Raw genomic sequence first — 25178 nt, forward strand, 5'->3', positions numbered from 1 at the left:
GAAAAGGTTAAGCTCAATGAAAGGAAAGTTGGGAATAAATTGAAGATTGGTTTCTCACATAAAAGAAGAAAGAGAGATTATTGTTAATGTGAATAAATGAATTGTGCACTCTCTTAACTCAAGGATTTTGTTGTCTAGAAAAACCAATTTTCTTCTTAGCCCGGTCTCAATACAAGCCTTGAAAAGTCCTTGTGATGATAACTTGCTTGTAAGTGTGTTTGATATGTGGTTAAATGAAAGGCAAAGTTGATTCATGTGACATTGTGATGGTAGAGAGTAAGAGTGTCACCTCACAATACACCTTTGAGATTGAGTGAAAAACTTTTGAGTGCTTGAGTGAAACACTGTCTTTGGTGAGGAATAGTTCCATGTACATAGGGTAACATTTTGTATACTGGGTGATCACTCATAAGGTTGTTGCATCTGCTGTGTATTTCTTAATTATGTGAGCACCATAGTTGAAGCTTGATTTGCTAAAACATCATTATATCTTGATTAATCTTTCTATGATGAGCAAACATGAGTGATTTACTTGTCCTAGAGGAAAATGCTTTTTGGTGTGCTAGACCATTGTAGTATGATTATTTTGTTTAAGCCAAGTTCATTTTGCTTGAGGACAAGCAAAATTTCAAGTTTGGGGTTGTGATAACGGTTGAAAATATCGTTATCTGTGATTTAATTTTGATACTAAACGCATCCTTTTTAACTTAGAAACTTGCTTGAACTTATGTTTTTGCTTTAGTTTTGCGAATAAATGAGTAGAGGTTATACTTTATGAATTTATCACTAAATTCCCTTTATTTTGTAGCTAATAATGTGCCTGAAAGAATCTCCAACAATATATAGAGCTATATAGAGCTGAATCAGCCATAAAAGTAAGCAAAACAGCAAAAAAAAGTGAGTTTTGGAATGCTACCACCAGGGCTGAGCGCCCCTGAGGGGGGCTGAGCGTCAGTTTTCTTCCCACACCACGTCTGGACACTCTTCCAAGGGCGCTGAGCACCAGTTCTCTCCCGCACACCGTCTGGGCGCCCCACTTAGGGCGCTGAGCGCCAACGACGTGAATTTGGACCTGTTTTATGTTATTATTTTGATCTATTTAAGGACTTGGACGTCCTTGGGGGTAGATTTGGGGATGTGACAGTCCTCCTCTTCTCTTTCTAGGGTTTTTCTATCTCTTTCATTCCATTGTTCATCTAGTTTCTCCATGTTAATGGGGAACTAAATCTTATTTGTTGTTGGGGAAGATGTAACCTCTAAACTATCATGTATTTGAATTTGTTTTAAGTACATATGCTTCTTTAATTAATTGTTAGGGTAATTTTTCTTCGCTCAATGCTTGTTATGTTTAACTCATTCATGGCATGATGTATGATTTGCATGAGTACCGGTATCTTACAATTCAGGTTTTGGAGAATTACTCCCAAAAGCAATATTACTCACGGATGAGGATATGAGTTTTTGTCATCTTAAGCTTCTAATCGTAATGCAGAATTAATTATTAGGGGTGCAAGGGATTGTGGTCTAGTAATTAAGGATAGCTTTTCTTCGCCGATGGATCGAGTTTTATGTAATTTAGAAAGTGATGTTAACAATTGAATGAAGAAGAAGAATTCATATATGCATGAGAGTGATTAGGTGAAATCTAAACCCCAACAACATTATCATCTCTTATCATCAACTTCATCCATCAATTCTAGTGTTTAGTCTCAATTGATCAAATTGCATTCATGTTTATTTGTATTGCATTTGTATTCAAAAACCCCGAAATTGTTCTTAAGTTGTAAGTAGTTAAGTAATTACATAACTCTCTAGTGCCGTGAGTCTCTTAAGAAACGATACTTGGTCTTACCATTTATTATTACTTGATACGATTCGATACACTTGCCAATATCTTAACAAGTTTTTGGCGCCGTTGCCGAGGATCAAAAATTTTGTTTAACAGATAATTTATTAAATATTTTACAAAAATAACTAATTTAATTATATACGAAATTATCAATAAAACAACCTTCCAAATATTTTAAAAACTAATAAAATCTGTTAATTATTTGAGAGATTTATTAGAAATTACAACTATCATACAAGCATACAATTGGCTATTTCAAGTTATCTATCTATTAAAAATAGTGCAATGAGCTTCCCTTACCTGAAAGACAGACCAAACCACTCAAGAATCCTATCAACACATCTTGATGCATAAAAACTTTATTTGCCCCAATCAACACAAACACGATTAAGACATACTATTAGGATCATTGATCAACAAAGACTCTTATAGAAGACTCAAACACTCCATGAGAGCCAATATAGTCTACATGCATAAAAAGAACAAACAAACGAATAAAAGAGGCAGAAAATCAACTTACTTTATTGGAGAAACTAATTAGACAAAAATGGGGAGCTCGCCTTAAGGATCACCCTAGCGATCTCTGATCTTCAAACAGATGGACAAACGGTTAGAAAGTCTAGAGATAATGGAGAGAGCTTACATAAAAAGAGTTTAGAAAGATTATATCATTTTAAGATAATGAAACTCAATTATAAGAATTCCATTTATACTTTATATTTTTATTATTAAAATAATCAAATCTCACTATTTAAAATATATTTTAAAACATGATTTTCTAAACTCTTACATCAACTATTTATTTTATTAAGGCACCTCCAAAACTTTGTTTCTACACATCTAGTGCTGTCAAAATAGGTTAGATATCGCGGACCAACCCATTCACCACAGGTTTGGGCTGGGTTGAGTTTGAAAAAAATGTAACATTTTTATACGGAACAATTTTCAACCCGACTTACTTGAAATCTGGCTCACCCTGGTTGAACCTATCTCATCCAATTTGAACCCGTGGTGAGCCTGATTGGCTCACCAACCCACCTAATTTAGTTTAATTATTTATTATTTTGTTTTCCAATATTACTAGTTAACACTTTTTTATTGTATTGTAAATGGGGATAAAGAAGACGTTTCTAGAGAGAAAAATATTATGGATTTATCCATTCAAAACTCTAATCTTATAAATGGATAAGTGACACAAAAATGATCAATATTAGAAACTTATTTGTTTGTCTTTTGTGCTTGCTTTTATATTACATTTGGATTGTAGAGTACTTTTTTATATTAACTAGTCTTTTGGAGTTTAATACCATAGCGAAATTTATTTAGATTTGAATTACAAAAAAATTGTAATTTTTTTTGGAGTTGAAAAAAATACTTGTAGTTAAATGAGCTAGTGAGTCAATCCGTTTAACCCATCAACCCGTGGTAGGCTAACCAAATTCGAATTTTTCACTTGCTAATAAGTGAGTCAGGTTAGGTTAAGTCACGAAGTGACCAAACTATGATGTGTCAGGCCAGATTGAGACAAATTATTCGTTTTGACAACACTAACACATCCATAAAATTTTGTTTTTATATTGTATAATTTGGAATTCATTTTCGAAAGTTAAAAATGACCTCCAAAAAAATGATAGTTATATTTTTTGTAAACACAAATCTTTTATTCATATAATTTTATTTTTCAAAGTTTCATAGTAAATATTATATATATATATATATATATATATATATATATATATATATATATATATATAAAATGAGTTCCCCTTGTATATATATTTTTATTTCTAAGTTTTTTTTTGTCAATGTTTACTAATTTTACTATCTAAGTGACTTATTTTTTAAAATTTAATTAATTTTTTAGTTTAAAACTTTTTATAATTTAATCATATTTTTAAAGAAATATAATAAAATATTACATCAAAATAAATAAAAATGATGAAATATTTATATTCTCTTTTATAATTATAATTTTATTATTTTTGGTTCTTCAGAAAAGAAAAAATAAATACACGTATAGCATTCGTGTTTTCACTAGTCTATAATATATACTATTATATAAAAATATTCCCACTTTTAGGTGTATATATTTTATTTCCAATATTACCTTTCAATTATTTTACCAATTTTAGTCATTAAGTGATATTTTCTTAATTTATTCATTTTTGTCAATCTGTGTTATGAGAAAAGAAATGATAGGAATTGTATTTCTTATTCCATAAGAAGAGAGTACAATTTTACATGTATATAATTGTTTGAAACAATATATAAACGGAATATAAATATAAAAATAGAATATAAATATATGAAGATAAATGCACAGATATGAACGGAAAATAAATTAAATCCAATATCCCCTCAAGTTGTAACATATATATCCTTAATGCTCAGCTTGGACAACAAAGATTGAAATTGTGCTGGATGCAAAGCTTTAGTATGAATGTCTGCAAGTTGTGCTGAAGTAGGAATGGACAGGAGCTTAATTACACCAGCTTGAACTTTATCTCTTATGAGATGACAATCAATTGCAATATGCTTTGTTCTTTCATGCATGGCTGGATTTTGTGCAATTTGTATAGCAGATTGATTGTGACAAAACAGAGAAACTGGTTGTGGTAGAGGTTGTTTCAAATCATGGAGCAAATACAGAAGCCATTGAATTTCACATGTTGTGGAAGCTAAAGCTCTATATTCTGCTTCGGTTGATGATCTAGATATAGTACCTTGCTTCTTGGATTTCCAGCTAATTAATGATGCACCATAGAACACATTAAAACCAGTCACAGACCTTCTAGTGTCAGGGCAAGCAGCCCAATCAGAATCACTAAAAGCCTTGAGAGCATGTTCTGTGTTGGAGGGAAAGAATAATCCTTGTCCTGGATTGTTCTTGATATATCTCAGGATTCTTATTGCTGCTGCATAGTGATCTTCCAAAGGATTGGAAAGAAATTGACTGAGAGTACTAACAGCGAAACATAAATCTGGTCTTGTGTTGGTTAGATATAGTAACCTGCCAAGAAGTCTTCTATAGGCCTGCACATCTGAATAGGGTAATTAAATTGTCCTTAATAGTTTAATTATTGTTTTAAAACTAACATAACTATTATCCTTATGACAATTTAATTGTTTAAGTAATCGTTTCTTAATATTGCTATTTTTTCATTTGACTATTTTTTTAAATTAGCTTTTTTAATTAGAATAATTATCTATAATAAAATTATAAAAATTATTTATATTTAATTTTATAATTATAATAATAATAGTTTTATATTTTTTTGTTATAAATACAAATGAAGATGAATGGACGTAACACATGCATTTTTACTAGTATATTATATAAAGAGATTATCAATATTCATATATACATTTTATTTTCAATTTTACTCTTTAAATATTTTTCAAATAAAAATAATTATTTTATCAATTTTATTTGCAGTTTTTTTTAAGAAAATATTAAGTATTCTTTAAACTAAAATAACTATTTATAATAAAAAAATTATCTTAAGAAAGACTAGAGTTACCTATAATAAAATGTTAAAAAAGTATTTAAAATCACTTTTATAATTATAATAATAACAATTTCATAATATTTTGTTATCATACAAAATATAACACACAACACGTATGGTTTCACTGGTTTATACTACAAAAATGATTTATCATTTTGATATATACATTTTTTTTAAGTTTACCCTTTAGTAAATTACGGTTTACCAATTTTACTATTTAAGTTACTATTTTTGAAATTGAACCGTGTTTATTAATTCAATTTTTTTAAAATTTAATCATTTTTAAACTAAATTTTCTATCTATGGTAAAATATTGTGTATAAATAAATAAAAAATATCTAGAATAAAATTGTAAAGTTATTTATAATTATTTTTATATTTATAATTTTATTATTTTATGTTATCATAAAAAAACAAACGCACATGTTGTCAATATTATATAAAAGAGGATTTTCTCCTTTTTTGTGTATGCTTTTTTATTTCAATTTTTCTAATCATTATTTTAAACTAAAATAGTTACATTTTTATTTTTACTTTTTAAATAACTGCTAATTTAAATTTCATTATTTTATAAATTAAAATTAATGTTATACTATTTTATCATTTTAATAAAAAATTATTTAATAATAACAAATTATACAAATTATTTATTTTTTGTAATTATTTTTAATAAAAACTATTTTATAGTGCAATAAATTTTTACTAGAATAAAAGAAATGGACACTCTATCACGTGTGTTTTTCCTTTAAGGTTATAAAAATACAATTACTAATAATTTCTGACAAAAAAATAGCTTTGAAATTTGATACAATACAACCCAAATCCAGTTTGTTTCATTATCCCTTTGTAACCAAATATGTCCTTACATAGCTTGTCAATCTCCTCTTGGATGAGTCAAAACTATGGTTAAAAATATGGTTATTTCACAACATAATCCCTCACATATTGCGTGTTAATTTGTTTTTCATCAACCGCGTTTTACAAGAACAACTCCTGAACAAATTTCTACCGTTGGATTGAAAACCCCATTTGATGATCTTTTTCACAACTCATGAAGAAGAAAACTAGAAGGTCAACCCATTCCCAAACAAAACCCCTCCTCCCATAAAAAGTTAAACCTAATTGTTGAAGATGAAAAAGAAGAAACATTGATTTTGCCTTTCACCTGTTTGATCAAATTCCACACCTTGTGCTGAGAAAGAAACAAATGTCTGTGACACCTGATCGCAGTTACGGACGCACGTTGATATGGATCATTGCGATTATTTTGTTTACGTGTGTCCTCGTTGGAGGAGGGTGCCTTACAGAGTACATGGTTCTCCCTGAGTCAAAAGTTCCATCTTGGATCCTCGTTTTAGGGTTCTTCTTGCTTTCTTTGCCGTGGGTCTTTTGGTTACTCACCTTCTTGTACCAAATTTTCTCACGCTGTTGTGGATGTAGAATTGGTTTTGATGTTGAAAGAGAAGGATTAAAAGTTGGTGGCGGTGATCGTGGCAGTGGTGGTGGTGCAACTGCTACCGTAGATGATCCAAATGTTAAACCAAATGCTAATGGTATAGATAGGACTCTATCTGTTCTATCTGTTGCTTCACACGAGAGTCAAATGCCATTGGCAAAATCAATGGTCTCGTGATCAAATTCTGATGGCTGGGTTCATGCACACCCATTTCTTTCATTTGAAATAATTGTTTGTTATCAGGTGGTGTAGTACTAAGTTGAATTCAAGAAGCAAATTTATCTCGGATCATTTATGTAACTGCAAAATATTATAAACATAGATAAGTCATAAAAAAGTTGCTGTGTTTTCTAAACACCATTTTAAACTTAAAAATAAAGTAGTATTTTAAATAATTTTTATTATTATAAAAGTTGTGTACACTATCAACTAACTCTTTCATTTTTGTTTTTAGTTTTTTTACGTATACAGGAAAAAAATCAAAAGCATTTTACGTGTATATAGGTAAAAATTTTAAAAATTACGCATTTAGGCAAGTTGTGAGGTTCAGATGACTTCAAAAGAAGAAGTCGTGCTCCCTACACGACTTCACCTTGACACAGTGATCAAAGGTGAAGTCATGCACTCCCAAAACGATTTTAGGCCCTGAAAATCAATTATCATGCTTTGTAATCGATTACACGGTGCTAAACTTGTGCAGGGAAAGTACGAGTTCACTTGTAATCGATTACACCCTTCCCATAATCGATTTCCAGCAGTGTAAATGGACAAAAACTCTCTGATAACCAATTACAGTAGGATTGTAATTGATTACCAACCGTATAATTCAAGAAAAACTCTTTAGTAATCGATTACAGGTCTCTGGTGATTACCAGAGGGTATTAATGCTAAAAGAAAGAGTTTGTTGGCATACTTATTTACCATGTATGTTATTATTGTTTAATTATTGTAAAGGCATTCATGACATTGACATGTACTTTTTTTTTACCATGAATTCATTGTTTTAGGATAAATAGAAATAAAAAGCATAAAACAAAGTCATAAATAAAAAAAAATATAAACTATTTTATTAAATAAAAAATTCAGAACAAAAACCTAAAAATAAAAATAAAAGACAATACCATTAAATTAAAATCTATGAAGAAGATCTCCTTGTGGGCCAAAATGATGATGAAGATACTCTATGTCTTGCTCAAGATGTCCAACTCGAGCATCAATAATATCAAATTTGTCGCCCATGTTTAGCTCAAGATGGCCAAATCTAGCATTCATATCATTGAAGTTGTCGCCAACAAATGTTCGCAGAAGTATCTTGTTGAAGGGGAGATAATTGGTGCTGAGGACGTTGGCGTTGAGCAAGAACATCTATGTGAACCCACTGACTATCATGGTGTTTCTTAAATTCAAAGGGAAAAATGACGTCTGTCGCAATTCTAAACTTCTTCTTTGAGACAGGTTGCTCATTATTCAATGGAATTTCCAAACGTTCCATGATACGAGTGACAAAAAATGCATCCGGTAAAGGAACACCTGGCTCAAAGTCTTCTTCATCCTATGTCGGATGAGATGACCCCAATTTAGTCTTTATAGATTATCACGATGATTTCGGCTGTCTAACCAACTACAACAATATGTAGTGCAAAATCCATATGCTTTATCATACCAATAGGATCCTGATTTAAGAAGTTTTGGAGGATTTCGACACTTTAGAAGCAACAAAAGCTATTCTCGTTCTAGAGGTTGCGAGTTGAAAAAAAAAACTCTGGTGGCATTTGATTTTCTTCCCAAGACTTTTCATTATCCATGATTGAAGCCAAGTTTGAGTTATGATTGAAGAACTATTATATGTATGTTTTCCCCTAAATTAAAAATCGATTTTTTAACGGATATTGAGATCTGCATTTGACTTCAACCCATTTAACTTCAACCCATTTAACAAGGCGATGGAAGAAAGAATAAAATAATACTGAGATAAGGTGAACCCTTGATCGGTTTTTCCAGTGGGAGAAGGAGAGAGGAGGTTTGTGAAAGGGGAGAGAGGAAAAGACCGATCTTGCAGGAGACGATGGCGTTGTTGGTGATTGAGAATAAAAAGAAGAGAGGCGGTGATGGTTATAGAAAGAGTGAGAGTATACAACGTGACATACTATTAACCAGTTAAAGACAAAATTTAAAACTGTTGTTTTTGGAGGACGAAAGTAAGAAGAGGAACTAAACAAAAAAAATCTTAATAATTGAGAAATTAAAAATATATTTAAAAAAAAAATGAGAATTGACGAAGAAAAATCCATGGTAAATGTAAATCGTAATGCAATATTAAGTTTACAAAAATTAAATGGAGAAATCTGTCCATTTTCCTCTTTAATAGTACCCACCCGACAACAATAATAAATAATCGACGAAGACTTTTAAAAGATATAAACGTGGAAGTCGCATCCCTCAATCATACAGAGTATTAATAGTAGGATAATGATACTCAAACATCTTAATTCTTATCAACACCAATCTAATACTAATAAAGTAATATTAAATACCTTTTATGGTGTTGAAAAGAAGTATAAAGATTAAAAAGTATTCATAAAGCTTGTTTTATAATAATAATAATTCAATAAAAAAAAGACTCTTTCAAATTAGATATCAACTAGATCTGCTTCTTCTTATGGACGGTATTTGTTCTCGTGAGTCTCATAACTTGAAAGGAAAAAGAGTACTGAGTTATATAAAACTACGTAGAAACAAAAAAAGAAAACTGAAAAGAGAATAAAATCTGTTTCTAACTTATTCAAATAAAAAAACTAACAAAATCTGTTTCTATTAATATCCCATCAAGTTGGGGTTGGGGTGGTGAATATCACAAAGGTCTAACTTATAAATAAAAATATAAAAAAGATGTATGATGAAAGAGTTTGGTAAAGTCATTAAGAAGCTGATCCAAAGAAGGAAGCCAATGAATTATTTCTTATTAAAGCTTTTCATAAATAATCAATCTCAATAATATGATATGTTTATAAAACATTGGATTATGAGCAAAATGATAAATAATAGAATGTAAGTCAAGAAAGAGATAAATTCACTTAAACAAAGTTACAAATAATTAATTATACAAACTATTATTTTGTAATTATAATATACGTCCAAACACAATTCATTGAAAATAAATAATAAAAAATTATTTTAATATGTTTTAGTTTGAACGAAACAAGTTAGTTTAAGTAAAAACAAAATTATTGAGCGAAATTTGAGCTCTTTTTTTATTAGAGTGAAAATAGGATGGAGAGTTAGAATTGATTTCTTTTCTATATTGTCCAAGCGAAAGATTTTCATTTAACTAAATATGTGAAAAATCGGTAACAAAAACAATTACTTTATAAAGATGTCCAAAAAACATTTTAATAAAATAAATTTTAATCAATTCAAATAATCGCTTCGAAATCATGGTTGTTCAAACATTATCTTTTATTCATTTCAAATTAAACTTGTATGTGTATCATGTATGTGTATCATGCTATCCAATACATAAATATTCCTTATTATTTACTAGTAATTGTTATTAAATTTTATTTGAGTTTTTCTTTTTAAAAATTAAATTATCAAAATAAAGTTACTAGTGAAAAAAACATTAATTATCAATTTTTTTTTTAAAAATTCGATCTTTATATCTATAATTTTTTATCAACAATAAAGAATAAATAAATATGATAGACCGTTTTATATATTTAAATGTTTTAAATTTAAATCTATAAAATTAAAATTCATTCATAAAAATATTAAGTTCTAAACCTTATACTTTGATTCAACTTATTTAAATTTGTCTTTAAAAAGAAGACTACATTTTTTTTGCATTAAGAATTTAATGTATAATTTTATATGAATTATATTTTAAAATTAATATTTTTACCTAAATTTATACTTTAAAGATTTGTTGTTAAATAATTTTATTTAAAAGATAATATATATATATATATATATATATATATATATATATATATATATATATATTCAATACGTATGAAGAAAAAATCATGGGTACTTTTAACAAGTATGCATTGGAGGTGGTGTTGCAACTCAGATTGAGTCTGGTGGCGAGGACATACTTGCACTAGATTCCAAGGTAGGTAGTTGAAAAAGATGATAAGATGAACGAAGGCAAGCCAGGAATCCAAGTAGAAGAAGGGTTGAACCTTTTGCGTAAACAAGAGGGAATATATTTTGTTCCTAACAACAACATTGACATTTCTCAGGTTTCTGATTTCTTATTTTCTCATTTCCATCCAATATTTCTATATCACCCTCTCAAACTTTTTACAGCTTCTGTAGATATCTGTACAAGATTGGGAGCATATAAACATTTTGTTGATCTGGATGATGCACAGATTTCTCTTCTGGTGGAGGCAATAACAACATATCCTCATCTTTGGAATTCTTCCAACAAGTTTAGTGAGCGCTTTCATTCTTGGAGGTTGAAAATTTTGGCAGATATGTTGTCGTTCCTTCAGAAGGAAAGTGGCGATAGTGTTATTCCTGAAAGAGAATAAGAGTTCCATAAACTATGTGAAGAAGCTATTGAAATTGGATTCGAGAGTTCATGGGTAGAGGAAATGCGTCAACGTGTTCTGACGAGGGATCCTAAACTTGGAAGAAGGTTCTGACTTGGTTGATAAAGAAGGTGAGATAGGTGTTGTTTCTAATGACCACATTTTGGCTCCGAGAAATGAAGAACCAGAGCAAGAATTTGTTGCAAAAATTTTCACTTCAGAAATACCAAGAATAGCAACATCATTAACAAACTCGCAAACAGTTGAAAAGCCAACACCCTCAAATGTGAGTCTAATAAATCTTTTTATGAGTATTGGATGAGACTATTGTGATTTTACACCTGTTTATTACTTTGTTTTGCCATTGGTGGACACACAGCTGACTAGTGAACCGTGTTTGATGGAGCAGAAAAAACCACTTGGTGAAATTCCTAAGGTAAATAACAAACAAAAATACCATAAATTATTCTAAATTAATATGCATGTCCACTTGCCATCAACAATAACCCTGCTAGTATAAGTCATAGAAAGAAATCAAGTCTGCAACTTATTATACCAAAGCTACACATCATTTGTTCTTGCGCATAGTATTGAGCAAGTTGCTGTGGATGAAACCATAGCAAAGAACACCAATATGGCAGCTTCAACAATTTTTTCCGAATCCGCCAACTCTCAGCTGGACCCAACAGTTACTTTACAAAGTGTTTCATTTATCAATATCTCTAATTAAATATCTTTGGTTATTTTAACCATTTGTTGAACTTTTAGCCCAATAATGATTCAAACAGTAATTACTTAAACGTCAGCCCAATTATGGCCCAACATTGATGTAGCGATGGATCGAACGACCCTTAGTGGATGAACCGAATGGTGCTGAGTGTTAACCGTTCAGTCCATACTGTATATCATTCACAAAGTAAATCACTTCCACATGTAAGTTTAGGGTGTTGCTCCCTCCACCACCCCAAGTGCTCCTGCACCTCCCCACTATTTTCTTTTATTCCAAAAATACTTTACACCTCCTCACTATTTTCTTTTATTCCAAAAATACCCTACATCTCCCCACTATCCTCAATAATTTTTCTCTCTCTGCATTAATGGAACATTCATATGGTTCAGATTTGAACTTGTGATATATTGCAAAATATAAAATTCAGAGAAACTTCAATATTAGTGTTTCTACCACTTCTACTTTATAAACTTAAAAGTTAGATGCACATACAAAATAATAAACATAATAATATTAATAGTAAATAATAATATATTATTATTATTATATACTAACTTTATAATAATGAAATAACTAAATAAATTACAAATCTTTAACAAATAACTTTTCTTTTATATTTTAAGTATTTAATAATATTTTTATATTATTTATCTAATAAATTAAATACTTTATTCAAGTTATTTGAGTCATGTAAATAATATTCAAGTTATTTTACATTTTGCAATATATCACAAGTTCAAATCTGAGCCATGTAAATGCTCCATTAATGCTGAGTGAGAAAGAGAAAGATTGTTGAGAATATAAATGTTCCATTAATGCAGAGAGAGAGAAAGAGAAAGATTGTTGAGGATAGTGGGGAAGTGTAAGGTATTTTTGGAATAAAAGAAAATAGTGGGGATGTGTAGAGTATTTTTGGAATAAATTAAAATAGTGGAGAAGTGCAGGAGCACTTGGGGTGGTGGAGGGAGCAACACCCGTAAGTTTATTTTATGCAATTCACATTTCCAATATCTTCGGTCGGAATACAATTTTTAGGAGTGGAGTTTAAAAACAAAAAGTATTGAATTTCTAAGTTAGAATTTATATTTAATATATTGATAAATTTCAAAGAAAGAAAATTCATCCTCCTTTTATTTATAGGCTACCAATATATATGCATATACACTCAACTACATAAAAACAAAGAATACTATTCCTTAAAAAATTCATCAAATGTTCATAATTATATCTATAAAATAATGTCTATATAATAGTATCCATAATTATGTCTATAAATAGGTTAAGAATATATCTCTCAATATCCTCCCAAGTTGGATCAGGAAGATCTTCAATGTGAACTTGCACAAAAAAAATTACTTTCCTATAACATAAGTGACAAAACTCTTATATCTCGTCAATGGAATTTTGTTTCCCATCCCCTTCCCATATTTGTCTCCATATTTTTTATTTGCATCACCATATCAACTCCATGTGGAGACATTACATTACCATTTACACACCACTCATATTGTCTCCCTTATTTCATTATAGTCTTCAGACAATCCTCCTTTTGGTTGTTCTCCTCCTTGCAAGGCCACATATGCATTCCTTTTTTTGATGGGTGACCCAAACGCTTATACCACATGTGAATTAATGCTTATGCCACAAATCAATTAACAATTCCATTTCCAACGTCAATGTGTTCACCTTTGATATACCTAAAAAAAATAAAGTTAATTGATCCATTCCCATGCTCCAATCAAGTCTTCACTAGGCGATCCTGTATTATGAACAATGCATTAGCATTAGTGAATTGAACAATCCAATAAAAAACATCAATGAATTGTGATACAGAAATTAAGTTGAAAGTAAATTGATTCACAAAAAGAAAATTATCAAGTTGTAAACTACCATCCAAATCACACTACCCTTCTTCATAACAACGAGATCATTCCCATTCTGCAATCCCACTGGTATGTGTTACCAATGTGGAACATTGGTGTCTTGAAGTTAATGATTTTGATGATTCTACAAAGTGAAGTATATGAAGACTCTTGCTGTATGAAATTTAAAAGCACTTCTGTATAAGAAAAGACATCAAAACCGAGCATCTAAGACCGAACGGTCGTAACAATTGAACCGAGCGGTAAACATCGAATGGTAGAAGGCATGACCAAGATCAAGTAGGGCATGAACGAGACTGAGCGGGTGGACGTTGAAGTTGAGAACAAAGGCATAATTGTGACCGAACGGTTTAAGACTTGACTGAGACCAAGTAGTTCGGACTGAGCAGTAGCGAGGAATGACTCAGACCGAGCAGCTAGCACCAAACAGTGGAAAGATATAAGTAACCAAGCCGAACGACAAAAGGTGATAAGGGCTCAGACCAAACATACTTGAAGACCGAACGACAGGAGGTTGTGACAAACCAAACCGAGCGGCAGAAGATGAAGAACTCGAGCCGATCGATTGAAAAGTTAAAAACCCAAACTGTTCCATGTCTCGCATGTAATCGATTATCACTTACAATAATCAATTATCACTGACAGTTATAATCTGTCGTTTCAGTTTCGGACCAGTAGCCTATATAAACCTTTCCAAACACTTTAGAAGAGAACTTTGCGAATTTGAGAATACAGTGAAATCTAAGGAAGTTCTTAAGTGCCAGTTCCTGCTCTTGTTAGGAGAAGCTCGCGCTTTGTGTGTCAAAGGTCGGAGCGGTTCTCTTCAAGTTGGCAGAGTTGTTGCTTCCGGTTCGTTTGTCGAAGGAAGCTCTTCCAGTTTGTTTGTCGAAGGAAGGTTCTTGCTGCACTCTTTCGGTTCGTTTGTCGAAGGAAGGTGTTTTTGTTATTGTTATTTTTTATTCACTTTCATTGTAACCGTGAAACTATTTTAGTGAAAAAGTTAATCACTATTCATAGTGATTAACGACTGGACGTAGAATCTTTTGATTCGAACTAGGATAAAAATCATTTGTGTGATTTTTCTACTCCCTACACTCTTTATATTTTCTGCTCATCAACTGTTCGATAAAACGTTTAAGAGAAAATTAAAGGAACATTTTTTAAAGTGACCAACAATTGGTATCAGAGCTTGATTTTATATTCTTTCAAATTTTTCAAAAATGACTGGTCATCAAAATCAAGTATATGCCGAGGGTGCTTCCATCAACAGACCACCACTTTTTACGGGTGATAACTATGCCTTCTGGAAAGTCAGAATGGAAATTTTTATGGGGTCTGTTGACAGAGGCATTTGGGAAGCTGTACTAAATGGTCCTTATATTCCTAAAAGAATTGTTGATGGTGTAGAAGTAGAAAAATCATACTTTAACTAGACTCCTGAGGAAAATAGAAGAGCCCAATTTGATATTAAGGCTCACAATATTATTTCATCTGTTGTTGTAATTGATGAGTTTTTATAGAATTTCAGTTTGTAAGACATCACAAGAGATGTGGGAGGTCCTCAAAGTCACACATGAGGGTACAAATGATGTGAAACGCGCAAGGAAGAACACACTCATCCAGGAGTACGAGATGTTCAGAATGCAACTTGGAGAAACTATCTCTGATGTCTAAAAGCGCTTCACTCATATTGTGAACCACTTAACTAGGTTAGGTAAGACTTTTGACACTAATGAATTAAATGTAAAAATTCTGAAATCATTGGACAGGTCTTGGCAACCAAAGGTGACTACCATCTCAAAGTCTCAAAATCTCTCTCAAATGTCAATGGCAATATTGTTTGGAAAGCTTTGTGAGCACGAGCTTGAGTTAAATAGTTTGACAACGGAGGAGGATCAAGGTAAAAGGAAGACCTTATCTTTTATGTCTGAAATCTCAAAAGGAAAGAGTTCAAGAAGAACCGAGGATGATGACTCTGATGATGAGGAAAACATGAACCTCTTGATAAAGAAATTTGCCAAATTCATGAGAGCAAAAGGAAAGGATAAACATCGTGGAGATAGAGAGGAAACTCAAGAATCTCCATCAAGCATAAAGTGTTATGGATGTGGAGAAAGAGGACATGTAAAAACTGACTATCCTAAAAACAAAAAGAAGGAAAAGAAATTTCCCAAGAAGAAGAAGGCTTACATTGCTTGGGAAGAAAATGCTTCTAGTACTTCAAGCTCATGTGAGTCAGATGAGGAAGCAAACTTATGTTTAATGGCTGACTCTGATGATGCTGGAAGCCAAGTAAGTGATTCTAGCTCTGAATCTAATGAATTAGATTTTGAAAAAGCATTCTTTGAATTAATGAATGAATTTGAAAAACTTGATGCTGCACACAAGAAACTAAAGAAAGAACATAAGGAGTTGCAAATTAAATATGAGAAAGCATTAAATGAATAAGTATTATTAAGTAACAAAGTTAGTAATGTTGAAACAAAATTGATTGAATCTAATGCAAATGAAAAACCTATTGAGTGTTTATCTTGTAAAAGTCACATGTTTGACATTGACATACTTGAAAATTTACTTTCTAAAGCAACCAAGTCTGTCTTACATGTTCAAAATGATTTTAGAAAGAACAATTTTAGAAACAAAAGTATGCATCAACATAAGAATTCACAAAATAGGAGAACACATAGAGTTTGGGTTGAAAAAGGAACACTTGTGAAAACCAAACTGCATGGTGTTTGTTGCTTCTATTGTATGAAAAAGGGACATACTTCAAACAAATGTAACATTAAACATTTTCGAATTCCAAATTGAAAATATGCATGGGTTAAAGTTGTGAAATGATGTTTGCTTGCCTGTACTAACCCCTCGGACCCAAATGAGATTGTGGGGACCAAACCTCTATTGGTTGATTTTGTAGGTTAAGTTCTCAAAAAGAGAGGAGAGATTCATGGTATTCTACCTTTGAAATTGATGCTCTAGACCAGGGAGTGAATCCATCAAGTGGTCTTCAAAGCCTTGGTTCGAGCACCATGTGATTGAGCTAAGTGCTGTTTAAATTGTGTTGTTGCATTTTAGTTTGCTTATGTTTTTTATTTTCCATTACTCGATTACTATTATATTAATTTATGTTTGAGCAAATGATATGTCCATCACTGGTTCATTCATCCTGTTGTGTGTTCTTGTTTGTTTACACATTTTTAATCAGTAAAATTCATCACGTGCTGAATTTGATTTTTGTCATGTTTAGTCATGTGCATTGTTATCTCAGTGCTTTGGTTTTTAATTGTAAATTGAATCTATGTTCAACTGGTTTAGTATTCAATTTCATGAGTACTTTGAAAGTTAGTCTTGGTGTCATCTATATCAAGTTTTAAAAGTTATGAAAGATTCATTTGAATGAGCTGGTTAATAGATTTCCATTGGCATTTTTAGATGATTAAGTTATTTGATGATTGAATTGGCATTCCTGTTTCAAAGTTGTTTCTGTGGAGATCTGTTTATATGCATGCCATATGAGCTATGATATGTTTCGCATAAGCTTGATTGGCAAATGTGAAAATCACAACAGAATGATTTTTAAAAGTATTTTGGAGAAACAACATTTCCTCTTTTGAGTAAATTTTCTAGTTTCCAATTCTGGTTTACCACTAGTTCATTGCTGAACATCTTGAAATCATTTCATAGTGTCTTATTTAAGTTCTCTAAACTGTCCTTGAGACCAATTCGGTGTCCAAAAGTTATTTGACCCTTTATATCTAAAATTGATTGGTGGAGTTATTTGAATTGGATTTGGATAAGTGAATCTTAGAAACACTGTTGTTTAGCATTAATCAGTGTGATCACAAGTTCATTTCATTGATTCAAACATGTTCATGGTAAAGAATCTTTAGGTTTAACAACCTTGTGTGTTTTCACTCACGAAATCATTTTTAGGTCATTTGTTGATAACAAGTTGCTTATTTAAATTGTTTACTTCTGAGGTCTATATGCTGCATCTATATTTGTTCAAAATTACAGCAAAAGCTTGGTACATGTGTGATTTCTAAAATAAAATATTCAAAAAGCCACTTTTAAATCATTCTAAAAAGTTGAAAGACCAGTGCAAGCTCAATTCTCAAAAGGATGTTCTTAAAAGAGTTTTAGGGGTCATAAATATGTCTTAGAATTACAATTTCTGATTTTTTCAAGTTTTTCGTACTTCCAGCGTCTTTAATCGATTATCATAAGGATATAATCGATTATCCTGGCTTGAAATCAATACTGATTTTGTTAAGATATAGGAGGATAGGATTGTTAGGCTCTGAAATAGTAACTGAACAACAACATAGGTAACCGAATGGTATCAAATAGACGCTGAGCAGTAACAAAGGCATGCTGAACGGTATGAACACGGGGAAAAGTACGTCAGTTACCGAACGATTTTAAGAAGTAAACAGTAATTGGGCTTTCCTTCTTTTAATTAAACCGGACGGTTCCCTTGGTACATTAAGTTTCTCTTATTCTCATTTCTTGCATAATTTGATTTGTTGAGGGGGAGAACATTTTGAGGGGGAGTACTTCTACTTGCTTTTTGCTTATGATAAAAAAGGGGGAGAAGAACAAACTGAACAAACTTCTAGGGCAGTTACTATTAAGCTGTTTGTAAGTTTTTATTCTATGCAGATACACAAAGATGCTTTTAAACTAGGAATTTTTTATCATCATCAAAAAGGGGGAGATTGTTACCAATGTGGAGCATTGGTGTCTTGAAGTTAATGATTTTGATGATGCTACAAAGGGAAGTATATGAAGACTCTTGCTGTATGAAGTTTAAAAGCACTTTTGTATAAGAAAAGACACTAGGACCGAGCATTTAAGACCGAACGGTCGTAACAATTGAACCGAGCGATAAACATCGAATGGTAGAAGGCATGACCAAGATCAAGTGGGGCATGAACGAGACCGAGCGAGTGGACGCTGAAGTTGAGAGCAAAGGCATAACTGTGACTGAACGGTCGTAACAATTGAGGGACCTAGCATCTAAGACCGAACAGTTTAAGACTTGACTGAGACCAAGTAGTTCGGACCGAGCGGTAGCGAGGAATGACTGAGACCTAGCAGCTAGCACCGAACGTTGGAAAGATATAAGTAACCAAGCTGAACGACAAAAGGTGATAAGGGCTTAGACCAAACATGATTGAAGACCGAACGACAAGAGGCTGTGACATAAGAGAAAATTAAAGGAACATTTTTTAAAGAGACCAAACAAGCTCTTTACTTTTAACAATCTGTATTGAACTCTGCTTTAATATTTCTGCTGCGCAAAATCGATACCGGTTGTTCCAACAGGTTGAGGTGAAGGTGCTTGAGATGGTTGCTAGTGAATTAAGATGTTTTCTTAAAATTCTCACTGGCGTCCCACTAGTCCCTAGCTGATAACCATATATGGGGAGGCACAAGGTGGATTCAATCAGGTCATGATTAGGATAGCCAAACATGAAAGTACCTAGGAGGCACTGCTGAAAAGTGAGTGTATAGAGCATTTTGTTCAGTGACCATCTATCAAAGCGTATCAACTTGCCTCTAAGCTTGGAGGCTCGAGAACAAGTGATCGGGATGTCGCGGCCCATCAAATTTGATGTGCATTAAAAATGTAGTATAGTGCTAGGAAGTGACTCCTAGGTCGTCTCTCAAGGACCAAATGTGTTTCAAGACTTAGGTCAAACACGTAGGGGGGGTTTAAAGTGTTTTTGTGACTAGAAATAAACAAAATTAAAGCATGAAATAAAACACAACCATACGTAAGTAAAAACGCTGAAAAAGATGTGGAAAGATGGAACAGTTTTAAAGTGGATACCGAATGGTTTTAAAGTGGATACCGAATGACCCCTAAAGAAAGGAAATGGAGATGCAAGAAAGATGGAAACCGAACGGTAAAAGCACACTTAACAGTAAAGGTAAAGGCCGAACGGTCCTACAGGTGACCGAACGGTATTAAAGCAGAAATGCAGAAAAGGTTGCAGTTAAAACAGCGAAACGAATGGTAAACTAAAACCGAACAGTACTGACAGCAGAAAACGAACAAGTCGTTCGGTCTTTAACAGACCAAACGATGTAAAACAGTAAAACCGAACGGTCTAAATGCAAAAGCTTAGAAAATGTTGCAGAAATGAAGCAGAAAACGCGATGAACAGTAAATTAAACTAGAAGAAGTGGAATGAACATGCAGAGCTGGAACGAAGCAAAACGAACTTCTAAACACAACTAGAAGATGTAAATCAAAACACAAACAGATGCTGCAATGAAATTAAGCTGGGAAACATAAATGGGCAAAGTTGAAAAACGTGAAATGGAAAGCTAAAATCTGACAAAATTAAAATGCACAATTGGAAATAAGCAATGGAACTGGATGAAACGAAATAAGCAGATACGAGAAAGAAAGTGAACAATAAATTGATTGAAAATGAAGCAGCAAAAACTGGATGAAACAGAATGGAGAAGAAAAGTAAATGGAGGAACGATTCAACTCTTAAATTGCAATGTAAATAAGATTAATACATAGAAATGGAAATGAAAGCAAAACCTAACTGTTAGGCGATTATGTCGGCAAGTGTACCGAATCACTTCAAGTAATATAAAATGGTAAGTCCAAGTATCGTTTTCCCAAGAGACTCGTAATACTAAAGAATTGTGTGATTAATAACTCATCCAGACTCCAGAACATAATATCAATTTACAAAACAAGTGCAGAAACATAAATTCATACATAATTACAAATTTGGACTCTGGTAGTGAAGACACTAAGATATGGAAAAAGGTCAGAAATGATATGGAACGGCTTAATCCCTTAGGTGAAAAAGTCTAGGTTTTCCTTATCAAATCCCAATGTCTTGGAAAATCTAACAGGTGAAACTGCATTAAGAACTAGGATCTTAAGACAACAAGCGATCATCTTCCATCTCTAGAACCAATAATCACTAGGACTCTTGTTTCAATTTGTTCTAGGTTCCACCTTACGTCTCCATAACCCATGAAACCTCAAAATCAAGACATGAACGTGTCCATTACATGCAGGCTTTAAGCTCAGAAACAAGAAACTAGAAATTAACAGAGCAGGCATACATATATTCAAATCATTCATCCATTACACAAAAATTCAGTAATTATATCAATTCTTAACAAAATGAAACTGGTTCTCCATTTCCATGGAAGAACCTCAAGCTTACAAACATGGTGGATGGGAGAAGAAGAAGACCCAAGGAGGAGAAAAGAGATGCTTCCACATGCCCCAAGCGGCCTCCATGAGCTCCTACAGTGAAGTCGCGCCTCCACACCTTCGTCCTTGAGCTCTGGGAGGGTTTCCCCCCTCCAAAAAATGAGTTCTCTGCCTCTGGTTCGCGTTCTTAAAGAGATTAGTCGTAAGTGATTTTTCGCTGGGCGAACAGGGTTGGCTCGATGGGCGACTGGTGCAAGCTCGATGGGCGAGCGTCATTTTTCGCTGGGCGCGCACGCTCGCTGGGCGAGCGTCCACTGCGCGCTGAGCGAGCGTCCACTTTTGCGTCCTCGCTGGACGAGCGTCCACTGCTCGCTGGACGAGCGTCCTCGCTCGTCGACGAGCGTCCTCTCGCTGGGCGAGCGTCTACTTGCTGATCACGGGCGAGCGCTCGCTTGACGAGCGTTCGCTGGTCGCTGGTCGCTGGTCGAGCGTCCTCGCTGGGCGAGCGTGCGTCCTCTCACTGGGCGAGCGTCCACTTGCTGGTCTCGTTGGACGAGCGTCCACTGCTCGCTGGACGAGCGTCCGTTCGCTGGGCGAGCGTCCGTTCGCTGGGCGAGCGTCCGTTCGTCGCTTGGCGAGCGTCCGTTCATCACTGGACTCACTCGTTCTCTCCAATCCTTATTCTGATGTAAAAATAAACACACAAAAACACTCAAACTGATACAAAATCAACAATATATACATTTTATACAACTTTTCATGAGATTTTACTCCATAATGCATCAAAGGAGATTAAAATAAGTGCTCAGGATATGCAATTCTTGACACTTATCACACCCCCAGACTTGAACTTTTTCATGTCCTCATGAAAAGCAACAAATTACTTAGCCTAAAGAACAATTCAACTGCAATGGTTTAGCAACTCAAGATACAATTTGAATCAAAATGAGCCAATCAATCATGCTTGCTCAACTTGTAAATCACATTCAAGAGACAATATAGTCTTAGCAAGCTTCACTTCAATCGTGGTGCTAACGATTCAAAATAACAAGATAGATGCAATTTATAGATCAACAAAAATGACAAGATGTTTTCATTGAATGCATGGAACCAATCCTCACCAAGGAAAGTGTTTCACTCAAGCACATTGGTGTATAAGGATGTTTGTCGTACTCTCAACTATCACAGTGTTACACAAATCAACTTTGCATTTCATTTCAACAATATCAAACACATTCACAAGCAAGTTACATCACAAGGACTTTTTGAGGCTTGTATTGTGGCTGGGCTCAGAAGAAAATTTGGTTTTTCTAGACAACAAAGTACCTTAAGCTGAGAGACCAAACAATTTAATTCATGATATACATCGTCTCTCTTTTGCTCCAAAATTGAATAAACCACTTCTCAACCTATTTCCCAACTCTTTTCCATTGAATTCAAGTTTTTGTTTTTCTTCTTCTTTCTTCTTTTTCTTTCTTTTTAACTCAACTTATTGTTTTCTCAATGCTCCCTTATGACAAGAACTTCCCCAAACTTAAACCATTCTCCTCATTCTAACATATAGGTTCATCTCAACTCAAGGTAAGGAGGTTAATGATTTTTCAATAAGCTTAATGTTTCAGGAATGAGAAAGTTTTCTTCAGGTTCAAAGGTTATGCATTGGCTTTTAGGTTCAAAATGTAGAAGAGGTAGAAGAACAAGATGACCTTGATCATTTGTAAAATGCAAATAACTAGTTCTAATAGAGAAACTCATGCAAAATCAAATGTGATTCCAAAGTATTAGCATTCAACAATAAACTTTGAGGCACAACATCTCACATGTTTACTCAGGGTTCCAAAATTTGATAAACACCATGCCAAGAATATTGATCACAATTAAAAATAAGCATCCATCTAAACAGATACAAGCAACCACAATCTCTGTTCAACAAGCTCAACCACATAATCTCAGTCAGATTTTCAAAACAATTCTCAGGGATAAAGAGCAAGCACAACAGATTTGTATTCAATTCAAGCATAACAATTGATTCACTCAAATCACCAGACCAATTGCACAAGAACTATCCACAAGGCAAGTCAAAAAGAAATCAAAAACACAAAAGCTAAAAGCACATAAAACTTGAAATTAAAACGAAAAACCAATCAAAATGGACTCTTTGCAGCTCCAGCAGTGTAAGACACTAGCTTCACTTTCATCTGAAACATCTTCCTCCAACAGTAGCTTATACTCCACAACTACTCCACCTCCCCCATCAGTAGGGGCCTGGTCCCCAGGCCATGCTACATGAGCATCAAAATCTTCAAGTCACAAGGTGCTCAGCTCACACTTAGCTCAAAGATTGATTAATGGTGGTTTTGAATCCTGTAAAGTTCTAAGGAAGATCTTATCCTGTAACAAGAAAGCTCAAAGTAAAATTAGTATCTCATAGTCAACCATTGGATAGAAAGTTCCAAAAACACACTAAAAGAAATGTGCAAAAGAAAGCAAAGAAATAAACTAATGAAAGTCAAAACAAACAAAGACAAAAGCACATGAACATAGAGGGAAGTCTTAAAATTAAGACTTCCAAAGGTACAACAACACAAAAAGGTTTAAAAACACATCAAAAGGAGTGTGTGAAAGAGTGCAAAGCAAGAGAAAACTCAAAATCAATCAACAAAAACAAATGTGCAACACCAGTATTGGGGGCACCAATTCAGATTTTTGCAGTGGGTACCCAAAGTTTTTTTTTTAGCCTAAATCTCGCCCAGACGATTTAGGTTTAGCTTAAGCACAACCATTCCAGTGAGCACCTTAATTTGAATGCACTTACACACAATCCAAGCTAAAAATAACATAATACACCTATACAAACCACAAAAACAACATTACAACTCCAAAAATCACAAACATGCAATAAAATACAAACATGCATAACACAAATCACTAATTGAAATTGAAACACATACAAGCACATGATACAAAAACAACACTAACACAAGTAAAAAGGGTAAGAAAGTTGGGTTGCCTCCCAAAAGCGCTTGTTTAACGTCAGTAGCTTGACGGATTACTCAATGAAGTGCGGAAGTTGTTGTTGGTGTGCTCCGCTCACCAACTCTTGAATCACTTGCTAGCCACCAATTCAATTCTCAAAGTTTAATTCTTCATTTCAGCCCTTCCACTACCTTGACATCTTCAAACACTCTATCCTCTTCATCACAGGGTGGTGGTGACTAGTCTTTCTCTTTTTCTTCTCCCTTTCTTCATCTTACTTAGCACTTGGAGCATCCGCAAGGGAGGAAGAATTTGGGGCAGCTTGTGATGCTCAACATAGTTGTCTCCTTGTGTCCTATAATTCCTTCAATCTCAGGGTTTTCATGATGCTTTTGAGGCTGCAGTCCTCCTTAGGTGAAAAACTCCCTGCATACACTTAGACACAACTAGGCTAAAGCTAGAAATTAGCCCACATAAAAGTGAAAATCTATTTACAACAAAAGAGTTAGTTCTATATACAACAACAAGTCTAAACAAGTTAGAAACCTCACAAAAATCTAGTATTGACACGAGTCCCCGGCAACGGCGCCAAAAACTTGTTAGGCGATTATTTTGGCAAGTGTACCGAATCGCTTCAATTAATATAAAATGGTAAGTCCAAGTATCGTTTTCCCAAGAGACTCGTAATACTAAAGAATTGTGCGATTAATAACTCATCCAGACTCCAGAACATAACATCAATTTACAAAACAAGTGCAGAATTATAAATTCATACATAATTACAAATTTGGACTCTGGTAGTGAAGACACTAAGATATGGAAAAAGGTCAGAAATGATATGGAACGAGCGTCTCTCAAATTCACACATAATTACAAATTTGATGTGCATTAAAAATGCAGTATAGTGCTAGGAAGTGACTCCTAGGTCGTCTCTCAAGGACCAAATGTGGTTCAGTACTTAGGTAAAACACGTACGGGGGAGGGGGGTGATGGGGCTGTCGCGGCTTGTACAAATTTGATGTGCAATATAAATGCAATATAGTGC

At 33.3% G+C, this 25178-nt stretch overlaps 1 protein-coding gene across 1 annotated transcript; it reads left to right on the forward strand.

Annotated features, from left to right (window-relative positions):
* Nucleotides 1–6478: 6478 nt before the first annotated feature.
* On the forward strand, nt 6479–7124 carry LOC108330372 (uncharacterized). Its single transcript, XM_017564856.2, has one exon. It carries the CDS (start codon nt 6566–6568, stop codon nt 6989–6991), a length of 426 nt encoding a protein of 141 aa, XP_017420345.1. The 5' UTR covers nt 6479–6565; the 3' UTR covers nt 6992–7124.
* The last annotated feature ends 18054 nt before the right edge of the window (nt 7125–25178 follow it).

The sequence above is a fragment of the Vigna angularis genome, chromosome 4, assembly GCF_016808095.1.
Source record: "Vigna angularis cultivar LongXiaoDou No.4 chromosome 4, ASM1680809v1, whole genome shotgun sequence".
Taxonomy (NCBI): domain Eukaryota; kingdom Viridiplantae; phylum Streptophyta; class Magnoliopsida; order Fabales; family Fabaceae; genus Vigna; species Vigna angularis.